Source organism: Eptatretus burgeri, chromosome 8, assembly GCF_056783735.1.
Source record: "Eptatretus burgeri isolate ZD-2024b chromosome 8, Ebu_testis_v1, whole genome shotgun sequence".
Lineage (NCBI taxonomy): Eukaryota > Metazoa > Chordata > Myxini > Myxiniformes > Myxinidae > Eptatretus > Eptatretus burgeri.
The window spans coordinates 6,485,006-6,497,391 of record NC_140968.1 but is presented as its reverse complement, the minus strand read 5'-3'; the positions used below and the strand labels follow the sequence as shown (position 1 = coordinate 6,497,391).

The 12,386-nt window shown below is 45.1% G+C and overlaps 1 protein-coding gene across 4 annotated transcripts in view; it reads left to right on the top strand.

The window, feature by feature from the left end:
- LOC147021003 (fibrillin-2-like) overlaps positions 1-12,386 on the top strand; it is a 305,412-nt gene that overhangs the window by 130,776 nt on the left and 162,250 nt on the right. For all 4 annotated transcript variants that reach the window (XM_085890782.1, XM_085890784.1, XM_085890783.1 and 1 more), the window contains 2 exons: positions 383-508; positions 9,334-9,489. In XM_085890782.1, the coding sequence (XP_085746908.1) occupies positions 383-508; positions 9,334-9,489 (282 nt within the window). The remainder of the gene's footprint in view (positions 1-382; positions 509-9,333; positions 9,490-12,386) is intronic.

Sequence of the window (12,386 nt, the reverse complement as noted above, 5' to 3'; positions counted from 1 at the left end):
GAGCGGTGACCAGACCAGGATTGTGGCCTAGTACCTGTTTCAGCAGCACCAACCCTCTGCATACGGCATGCTACATGATGATGATGATGATGATGATTGGAAATCAAAATTTCAAACGTAATCTCGTTTTCTTCCTGCGCAACAACTTGATATCCGCATCTCTCATCTATTACATCCTTTCGGCATGGTCTGTGTTATCTTGATATCGATCAAAGGCCTATTCTTGTGAAGGAAGCCTTAACTCTCCTTTGTGTTCTCTGTGAAAAGTTGACACCTTGTGCTAAATCATCATGAATCATGTTAACTTTTAGTGACATAGGCCAAGGAGAATCTCATATCGTCTCTGTCTTTGCTGATGGCAAACTTTTTCTGGTTTGTACAGATGTCGATGAATGCTTGGAGACGACCGAACTCTGCGGGGGAGGCAGTTGTTCAAATACCATCGGTGGATACTTCTGTTCATGTCCTCCTGGCCACGAAACCAGTGTAGATGGGACCCAGTGTGTTGGTAAGCTCCTCCACACCTTTTGCCTGTGACATCCGCAGCGAATGCACAATGCTGGAAAAGCCATTTCTGTGTAACTTATCGTGGAAGTGCCAACCTGTTGTAGTTTATGGAACAAATGCATGAATGTTCTGTATGATTTACTATTCACGCTCGAGCTTTTCACCAGTGCTTGGGTGGAATGGCCTCTTTGGTGTCCAGTTGTCACAACCTTATGCCTGGTGTTGGCTTAATGGTTATGGTGGTGGGCTTGGGATCGCAGGATCCTGAGTTCAAATCCCACTCGGCTGTTGAATCACCACGAGGTGAGATCGGCAAAATGAGTGCCAGCTTGCTGGTATCCTGTGTCGGAGAGGAGACCCGTCCAGGATTGTGCCCAATAGCCAAGGAGACTGCTTTGGCAGCACCAACACTCTGCACAGAGTATGGTCCCAATGGATGGATGGATGTCACAACCTTCTGTTGCTGCATATTTGATTTTTTTTTTCAGTTTATGGAGAATGGTTTGAATCATCACGGACGACTTGTGCATGAAGCTTCAAAGAAAAATTTAAACTAGAACGGCACTCGGGAGAGCGCATACCTCCGCTAGGCTGAACAGGCTACGTTTTCTATCCCATTGATAGGCCGGATTCGGATCCGGACCTGAACCAAAATCGAATCGCCTTGTTCTTGTCACCTACCCAACTCATCCACAACGTTTTGAAATATCATGATATGTATCGTTTTTGGTCCTATCTCTCAATGGTGAAGAATCACTAAAAAAAATTACGGGATCTTCACCAAAATATGAACATTTCCTCATCGTCACACACCCAACCTCTCCACCAACTTTCGTCTGAATCTGTGCATAACTTTTTTAAGATATCCTGCTCACAGACAGACAGACAGACAGACAGTCAGGGGTGAAAGCAACCTCTGTCCACCTTCGGTGGCAGAAGTCGCAAGAACGAGTGAAGTCATGAAGATTGAAGAAGTGAAGTTCAATCCCCTTAAATCCCTTTTCTCACCTCAAATGGCATCAATGCAGAACCTGCTCGAGATAAGGCAGAATGTCTCAAGCCAGCCTATCTTCTCTTCAATGGCTACGTTTTCTTACTTACTTTTATCCCATCCCACGTACGGCTGTCCTACGCATCCTCTCCGGTTGCAATGAAGCAGCATGCTTTCACATCACGGAAGGCTAACCCGAGTGAAACCAAATTTAAGTGACTCGGTAAAGCCGACAAGAAGTGTATCCTTCCCTTTGTAGGCTGAACTCTCCAATCGGTCTCCTTCCTCAAAGTTATATTGGTGCTTTGTCAAGTCAGCCTCGAACATATGCTCCCTTTCCTTCCCCTGCCTTACCTAAAACTTCAGGACAGCAGATTTTGCTGGAGATAAAGGAGAATGGCTCGATTCGGTGTTTGCCTCCATGTCTCAACTCTCAACCCATCCCGGTCTGTCCCCATATTACCCTTACCCAACGTCACAGGACTCCGTGTCCTCACATTAGAAGGTAGAGAAAGGTCTTCCAGCCTCGACTCTGCTTCATCGACAAGCCCAGAAGGCATCGGCATCCATGTTCTAAAAAGCTGTTCTGCTATCTTTGCCTCTCGTCCGTCTGCGCTGTACAGCTTGTCGTCCTCTTGCCTCATCGTATCTGCTGGGATCACTGGGATCTGCTGGGATCTGGGGTAGTCAGCAGATATCACTCCCATGTACAATGTGGGTCATCTCAACTGCAGACCAGTGCGCTTACTTCCAATTTTAAGCAAAGTGTTGAAATCCATCATTGCTCCTGATGTCGTCTTTCCTGTTATCTGTCCCAGTCGCTCACCTCTGCATATGCTGCTGCTCCTCTCTCAGCAATTGGGTGGAAGCCCTCATTCTCAAACAATACGAGGCCGTCGTCCTAGATACATCTCAGGAATTTGACACAGCCCGGTATCCCACTCTTCTTACCAATGTCTCTGCCTCTGGCACACAAGGCCATCTTCATTCCTGGATTTCTGAGTTCTCCCACTCATGCAGTCAATGTGCTGTTTTCAATGGAATCCTCTTCCCTCTTCTTCCATGGAGGCTGGAGTGCCATAAGGCTGTGTATTATGGCTTGTCTTGTTCCTCATCAACATAAATTATCTCTCTCTTGCTCTGAAACCCTCTCTTCCGCCTTGCATGTTGTTGTTATTCTTCTTTCGGCTGCTCCTGATAGGGGTCGCCACAGCGGACCATCCGTTATGATCCGCATACTGATTTGGCACAGGTTTTACGCCGGATGCCCTTCCTGACGCAACCCTGGTCGCCTCTTACGACACAGGGATAAGGATTGGGTTTCGCCATGATTCTGGGCTGCCCTTCACCCTCTCATAGCGAGGCCCAGCGCAGAGCACCCGTCCTCAAGCGATCCTCCAACCCAAGCCTCCGAGTCGCCGGATTTCAGGCGCACGCCACTATGCCCGGTATCTCTTCCGCCTTGCATATTGATCTACATTACGTTCAATGGTACCCCCATCCCACTGACAAGCAGACAGCTACTCTGTTACTCTCTGGTGTCCTGGAATCAATCAGAGGCTGGTCTGACAAATGGAACATGTCATTTAATCCTGGGAAATCTCACAACCTCACCCCCTTCGTTCTGGTGGGATCGTCAAACAAACCCACAAATCTATTTCCATGGTCAGCCACGGGAAGATGTTAAATGCCTTGAACATATAGGCACATTCATCAGCCATGACCTCTCCGAGGCCAACCACATTGAACAGCTGGTCTCCAAAGTCAGCACAAGACCAGGCATCCTTTGTCATTCCAAATCATTCCTTGAAAATTAAAGAACTACTCACAGCCGAGAAGGCCTTTGCCCCTAACTCGATGGATAACTGCTTTCTGTGATGTAATGATGCCCCAGCATCATATCTGTCTCTCCTGGATTCTGTAGCGTCTTAAGCTCTCAATATTTTTGGCATCTCCCACAAAGAGGCCAAAGCAAAAGGCCTGTTCTCACATTCTAGACATGTTGATGGCCTCTGTTTTTTTTTTTTGTTTGTTTTTCTTCACCACCTCTCCCTGGGTCTGGCTCCTCTGCTCTCTCAGCCTTCTGACTCTCTTGAGCAACTCCAGAATGAATGCCTTCTCTCAGTAACCACTTCCTGCTTTAAAGTCCCAATATACAGGTTAACTGCACATCTCAACTCTTGTCCCTTCTCTTTTTGGAACTCGCTTGCTGGTGCTGTTCAATTTCATTCCTCCGACAAGGGCTTCAGTGCACCACCATCTTACGTCAACTCCTATCCCTATACCTGTAATATTTTGACCCCCATTAACCCTACCTCACCAAATCCAACCATCTTGTTTATTGATTACTGTTTCTTCACATCTCCTCTCTCTCTCTCTCTCTCTCTCTCTCTCTCTCTCTCTCTCTCTGCTCTCTTCCTGTTTGTTCATTGCCTTGCTTATTCTGTCCAACTATTGTCCCACTGTCCGACTGTCGTGACATTGCCTTCTAACCCCCTCTGACCCCTCCTCCATGAGCCTCTACTCTTCACTGGAGGAACAAAAGAATGGAGGTAGGTGGTCAACCTCGGTTTTGGGGACTCCAGGAGGAACGGATTTAACTAATATCAGTATATTATATCAATCACAGCTAATTAAAATAAAAACCTGTACGTACAGGATGGTCCAAAACGATGTGCAACTTTTTATTTAACGACAATATTTTTGATTACGGTCAATTTTGTTTGCTTTTGGTCTAATAATCCACAGGATTAGTTAATTTTTTTTTGTTGTTGATCATCGTGAAAAAAAAAATGCTTCAAAGCAATAAAAAGCAACAATAATACGAGTTGATGAAGTACTCAATCCAAGCACGGCGCCTCGAGATGACAGCCGCCGCACGGATATTGAAGTTATCGATGACTTGGCTGAAAACTGGACCTGGTGTGCATCTGATTTCCCCAATCTGATGTTATTTTTCAACCCTTGCCGTGTGTGTGTGCGAGTTGTTTTTTCGTAGACTTTAGCTTTGAGGGACCCCCGCCGGTAGTTGGCGGGAGGAGACGGATTTGGGGAGTCGGGAGGCCATCTAAAATGAGCGTCCACCGGGACACAGAGGGTTCAACACGGTTTAAATTTATTTTGAATTTTATTTTATTTTCTAAACCTTGTTCTTTGGCCAACCTGAAAATAAAAACATAGTCACATCATTGTAAAATATGCGGTTTTGGTGTCTGTCTGTCTGTCTGACCGCGATACATTCGGTCATTACTTATCCAATCTCAACCAAACTTGCCAGCGGGACGAGAGGTCACACGACCGAGGTTGTAACGACTTAATTTGCCCCCCCCCTCTCTAAAGGGGTTTTCTGCCTTAGATAAACTCCTTGTTGAGGTGTACAACTAGCTTATCACGGTGTTTCATTGGGCACACCTCCAGTTAGTGAAGATTATTATAACCACAAACTATTGAGTCAATTATGTCCAACGTACGGTTACCTTTTTAAACAGCGGCTACTAAACTGGAACAAGTTTGGAGGAAGCCTGACGTGCTAAAGTTGTCGGATGACTCGCATTGGTGTCGGAATAAACAGAGGATAGTTTATAAAATATCTCGGCAAGCCAAAAGAGAATTTGAAAAGATGTCCAAAAATATTCAACATAGCAGCAAGACATACTTTAAGGATATCAGGGGAAAGGAACAGGTTAGGACCAGTTGGGGGCCCATTGGGGAATAGCACAGGAGCACGGGTGGATGACGATGGCCCGATGGCAGGCTTCCTGAAATGTGTTTGCTTCTACATATACACAAGAACGGTCAGAGGAACTTCCATGAGCCGAGGGTATCCATCTCGGAGGTGAGCAAGGGATTCTTGAAGCGATCCAAGTGGGAGTGGAGGAAGTAAAGGAGCAGCTCAGAAATGTAAGAGTAAATAAGGCTCCGGGTCCAGATAATACGCACCTGAGAGTATTGATGGAGGTGGCTGAGCAGGTAAGCGAGATGTTAACGGACATTTTCAATCGTTCCCCGGAGTCGGGACAGGTACCGGAGGATTGGTGAGTCACAAATGTTAACGCCATTATTTCAGAAAGGATCGAGAGTAGAATTTGGAAACTATCGACCTGTAAGTTTGACTTCAGTTGCGGGGAAGGTGTTGGAGACGTTAATTAAGTACCGGATGAGGAACCATTTAAACAATCACAAACTAATTAAAGGTAGTCGGTACAGATTTACTAAAGGGAGGTCATGTTTAATAAATTTATTGGAATTCTTTGAGGCAGTTTCTGGCTGAGTGGATGAGGGAAGTGCAGTGGATGTCGTATATCCGGACTTACCATTCGATAAGGTACCATGCAAAGGGTTGTTGGCGCAGGTAAAGGCTTGTGCACTGGCTTGTCGGGTAGCTAACTGTATTGGAAACTGCTTTCATGATCGGAAGGAAAGGGTTGCTGTGAATGGGAGGATATCCAACCGGGAGGTTGGTTTGTAAGCACCTTGGGGATCAGTCCTTCCAGGATCAATTATAAATCAAAAGAGGTCGTGTTCGTGATGCACTGGAATTTAGTGAGGCCTTTCACTCAGAGGGTGGTGAATGCATTGATTTGTCTCTCTGCTGGGGTTATGACAGTCGAGTCAATGGATTGTTACTTCTGCCACTGACCGTCTGTCTGTCTGTCCATGAGCACGATATCTCAAAAAGCAATTGACGGATTCGAACGAAATTTGGTGGACAGGTTGGGTGTGTGACGAGGCCGAATGGATTCGATTTTGGTGGAGATCCTGGATTGGGTTCAGGCCTTTCAGTGGAACACAAAACGTAAACTGTTCGTCCTGGTGGAGCGCTCTATGCGCTCTACCGAGTGCCGCTGTAGTTTTAATATCGAGTTGGATAATTATCTGGAAGTAGTGGGGGGATGAGGTAGCACTAAGATGTTGGTATGATTGCACACACTTACTAGCCCTCATGACCTCCTCCTGCATTGAAGTACCATGTATTTCTGGGGAGGTGCTCACTGGTCTTCACCTTGTTGTGGTCGACAGATTTCACCAAGAGAGGACGCAGAAAACAATACAACTAACGGAAACGTATGTCGTTTGGGTTTAAATTCAATCACTCAGTCAAACGTTCCCACGAGGAACAGCCCAGTTGGACGAGAAAGATCTGCACTAGTACTTTGAGGAAAGCTCTCAAGAGATTGCAATCTCATTTATTTTGAGTTTGTTATTTCAACGATCCACCAACCTCGGCTGCGATGTACTTTTTAAAATCTGCACAGGGAGTTCAGAGGCAATTTCTACTCGACATTCTCAATGCGAAGGTCACCAAAACGCGCTTCACGATGCGAAACGGTCCAGGCTCCTTGCACATGTTTCGGCTGTGACGGTTCGGATCTGAAGTTCCCGCTTCTATTCGTTTTGGTCTCGACGTTCGTTAATATATATATATATATATCATGCAAGCCCTCGTTACATTCATATACACGGCTCCTTGTTGGGTCGTTCCAGGTCAAGAGCGGGCACATTCGGCTTTCGGCATCACATGCTTCGCTGTTTTTCAAAGTCCCGGCATTGGTTGAGGGTCGTTTAAAGAGTTTCAGATGTAAGTGGTGTTCGCAGTCAGGGTGACCCACTCCCCGGCTTGCAAGTTGGCTCTCGTACTGCATAAGAACGGGCTCCCTGGCACGAAATCAAAGTCTCGTAATTCCACTGGCGCACAGAGACGGCCCTCTTGTGAAAGAGAGAACCGTAATCGTGACAGCAAAGTCCCGTGTACGTCTGTGTCTGTTTCTTAAAAATGGAATGAACGGACAAGACTGATGGAAACTTTCCAAGCTCCCTTAATAAAGCTGATGCTTCATCGATCGTCAGCTTCCAGGTTGGGAACTTCCTTCCAGCTGGGTGGAAGTAAGAGTTTGCGAGTTCTTCCCAAAAACTGCAACGGTCCTTTTTGCCTTTGATGTCAAGTTTAAAGAAGAGCACAGAATCTTGTTGCTTGTACTACCTTCATCGCATGAGTCGGAGAGACCTGTGGCACATTTTTTTTTTTTATCGGTGTGGCCGCTTCCGACTCGTCCTTGCAGACATCTTGCTTCATCGAGAGGTTACTGGTTGGGATCCTTGTTTCGGGTCCGCAGCTTGTACTCGTCGATATGCATTGAATGCACCCGATCTTAACGGATCTTGGAAGCGAACTGTGAGCAACTTCGAGTTGAGCCTGGTTATTACTTTGATGGGAGACCTCCATGGAAGCTGAGCGATTGCAGGCTAGCTCAGCTGGTGGTGTGCTCGCTTCTGAGCTTTCTGGTCGTGGAATTTTTCTTCTTCAGTCCTGCAGTCGAAGCTGTTCAAATTTAGTGTCGGCGGTGGTGATGCATCTCGGAGCACGCCGATATTCCCGGGGGGGGGGGATGTCATTCTGGTTCTCCCTTCTGCGTTTAGGTTATGGATTATTATTATGTTGTTTTTTTTTAATCACGATATTGCTAAAAGAGTAGGTCATTGTACATTTGTACCCTGGCTAACCGACATGCCAAGACTTTAAGTTCCATGTACAAGTCATGTTAAAATGGATGTGGATTTTAAGTTGGATTATGTTAATGTTAAGAATGGGATTTGGTCAAACCACACGGGTACAAAACGTACACGATGGCGACTGTTTAATGCTGATATGTCCTTTGTTTATTTATTGTGGATCATGCAAATACATTATTGTTCATTAGCTCCACCATCGAAAGTGGACAAAGGTTATGTTTTCAGTCTGTTTGTTTGTCTGTGAGCAGGATATCTCAAAAAGTTGTGGACGGATTCGGACATCACCAGAAAACATCATACAATTACATGTTAATGTCATTTTGGCACAAGATTTAAAAAAAAGAAAAATATAAAATGAATTTTTTTTTTCGAATTTCGATGGATGGCAGCAAACCCCCTAAAATAATTTTTTTCAGGTTCATATTTTTTATATTTTTACAGCGCGTGCGCTGTATACAATTGCACCGAGTTTGAAATGTCCCCGGTGTCTACCACGTCTCCGGTGTCCCGTGTCCCCCCCCCCCCCCACGTGCCTCAAGACAGCCAATGACGGCCGTCCGGTAGGTGGCAGTGCGTAAACCAGACGGAAATAGCGAGAATTGACGGAAATACCCGAGTATTTCAATGGAAATTTGTGAAACTAATGTTATATATGTGAAAAACATTTAATTAATTTCTTGACGGGGAAAAAAAAACCAAGAAACGCGCCCCTCTCATGTACGAACGAACGAGAGACGTCATTTCTGCCCACCATCGCATTTCGCGCCGAAAGACGTCATTTCCGCCCACCATCGCATTTCGTGCCGAAAGACGTCATTTCCGCCCACCAGCGCATTTCGCGCCGATCGCCGAATGCTGAAAGCAAAGTTCTTCTTATGCTATCATTCTTTTGTGGCCCCCTGCCACGCTGTATCGAACGATTTCATTCCTTCTGTTATATATAAAGGTGCTTATCACAATATTAACAAGATTTTTACATTTCAGATATTAAGTACGCTTTTTAATTGTTTTTCAACTGAAAAAGCATAAATTGCATATTTTAACATCAGTGTACTCATTTGCTTCACCACATGCACTGTATTGAAGGATTTCACTTGTTTTTCTCATAAATATCAACCTAAATTCGGGTTAGCCCCTTGAAATTTCCCCAAAAAATAAAATAAGGACAACCCTAACTTTGTAACACTGTTTTGTAACTCTGCACATTCCATGCGCCTCGAGTCCTGAATGGTACAAACAAAAATGAAGGAAAAAAAAAGGGTTCATCACGTAATAATCATGCTTTCATCGTGACTTATTCTGTTTGTATGTGCACCTGTTTGCAGATCCTCGACTGGGTACCTGTTATGGTACATCTGTTGACGGGCGCTCATGTGACTCAGAATTTCCTGGACAGATGACGTGGTACCAGTGCTGCTGCAACTCTGGCCACTGCTGGGCTTACAGTGGTGCAACCGAGATGTGTCCGATTCACGGAACTGGTGTGTGTGTGTGTGTCTTCTTTACACATGTGTATGTATGTGTGCTTGTACATATGAGTGTGCACGCACAGCGATTCTGTGATTTTTTTTTTTAAGCTTGTCTGGAATTCACATTCCAGGTAAGGTATTGTCATCGCGCACCGTTCGTCCATCTCCTTTTTCGACTTCTCCGGCCAAACCGCCTGGCCGATCTGGCTGAAATTTGGCAGCCACGTTTCTCTCGTGACTGGTAACAGGAATTGCAAAGCTCGTTCTGGTCACATGACTTTAAGTAGGTCAAAATGGCCGACATAGTAAATTTCTTCAAAAATCTTCTTCTCCAGACCCACCAGTTCGAATGCTACCAAATTTGGTTTACAACATTCGGCCAGGGGCAGGGGTGTTAAATTGCGGAAGTCATGCCGATCACGTGACCGGAAGTGTGTCAAAATGGAGGGTCCCGCAAGTTCCTTCCAAAATCTTCTTCGCCGGATCCACCGGCCCGAATGTTACCAAATCTGGGTGACAACATTAGGCAACTGTAGGGATGTGGAATTGCTGGGTCATTCTGATCACATGACCGGAAGCGTGTGAAAATGGCCGACTTCGTCAATTTTTGGGAAAAATCACGTAAATTCCTTCAAAAATCTTCTTCTCCAGAACCACCAATCAGAATGCCATCGAATTTAAGTCACAACGTTGGGATCGGATTCTGATGTCAAATTGTGGAGGCCTTGCTGATCGCGTGACTCAAAAAAGATCATCAAATATCGAAAGGTTGAAGCCGATAGGCATCATGGGCCTTGTGAACATCACAGCTGTACTCCCAGCCAAGGAAACTGCCTCGGCAGCCCGATGTGCCTCCACGGCACAAAAGGAATCCATCCATCCATTGGGACCATACTCTGTGCAGAGCGTTGGTGCTGCCGAAGCAGTCTCCTGGGCTATTTGGGCACAATCCTGGACGAGTCGCCACTCCGACACAGGATACCAGCATACTGGCACTCATTTTTGCCGACCTCAAAAGGATGACAGGCAGAGTCAACCCTACCTGGTATTAATTCAACAGCCAAACAGGATTGAACTCAGGATCCTGTGATCCCAAGCCAACACCCGAACCATTAAGCGAACACCAAGCATACTAAAGGAATGGTATTATATTATATATTATATTCCCCTCTAACTTTCCGATCATTTGCATCTTATAATTATGTCTTTTTTTTTCTTTTATTTGTTTTTATTCCAACCAAACTGGCAAAAAAAACGTGTACTTGATATTTTTAACAAGTACACATGTTTTTTTTTTTTTTTGTTATTTATAAATATGAGATCTTTGAAGAGAGACGAGTGGGAGTGTGGAGTGGAGTAAATGGTTTGTGAAGTATAGATATGCACCCACGGAGCTCGAAATTAACATGAAGAGTATGCACTCCCCGAGCATGATTATGTGCTGTGACGCCACTACCCTCTACCCCACCTCGCCTCCTCTCCCCCTACATTCAGCATCTGCATATGCGCACAACTAACTCCTGAACATTTTGACCGAGACTAGGTGAAGAACAGGCAATAAAAAGAAAGAACACTGCAACAATTATTATTTTTATACTTTAATACTGAGTTAGGGCATTCTCGCGCAATTTTGTGGAGGTAATCAAGGCATCTTGACCTTTGCAAACACTTAGATTGCTCGTGTCACCTCGACGACAAAATGTTGAAGCTGTGCGGGATACCATTCACCAAACGATATGACATGAAATGCCAGTGTATTTTCCAATTTTAATCACGAATGATAGTTCTTCTGAGCGGAATGCCATTTTCTATAAGGAAAACATGCACCACATGTCATGAGCCACGTCATCACTTCACAATTAATTCCCATTTCTACCAATTGAGGCGAGACGTCTACGAAGACATCGGAGATGGGTACCCTGCGAGTCCACCATGAATAGTTTAGCGACATTCCAACATGTGCAAAGTAAGTTGACTTAATTGCTTCGTCGATTTACATTGATTGGTTGTTATTGGTTACTCCTGAGGTTATCCTGAAGACTCAATAGCTCAGTGGGCTGTCGTTGCGATGATTGCGATGAGGTCCTTGGATTTGAGTCCTGGGTTGTCATGATTTTTTCACACTAGCCCCACTCAGGAATTTATTCCTGTTTATTAAATATATATATATATATATATATATATATATATATATATATATATATATATATATATATATATATATATATATATATATATATATATATATATATATTGTTGCGGGCCAGGGGTCAGTGGTGAGAATCACCACTAGGTGGGGGAGGTTACGTCGTCTCCACCAGACTCCCCAGAATTCTAGGCCGTCGCTCTTGGATAACTCCATAAGCCGGCGGGTCGCTGAACCGACCGTGGACGCCAATATCTCAACCGCGTAGCGTAGGGTCTTTTTGTCTGGAACCAATTTTCCCAATTAACTACGCAATTTTGACGACCGGGATTCCACGCCCTCGGCACGTCTTGCCCGAACCGGATCACTCTACCGACTACCAGCTGCCAACTACCTTTCCGGCTCCGATGCAGTCGAGCGGGCCTGCCAAGAACGTACCGGCTCCGATGAACGGATTATCGGGTATAAAAAAATACCTGCCAAAACTCAGATCCGAACCATGCTGGACCAATGCCAGAAAGGACGGAAACGAACTGGGAACATTTCTACAATTGTTTATTTACAATAAAAAGACACAGGGAAGACTTATGATAGAATATGCAAGGAATATTTACAATGGTGGAATAACACTGATGCAGTTCTACTTAAAAGATGGGCCCAGCACTCTCAGACACACACAGATATTTTATTGAAGACCCCCGCAGTCAGAGAAGGAGAGACGTGCCCGTGGAGGAACCCGCATGGAGCAGTCAAAGTCCCCAGG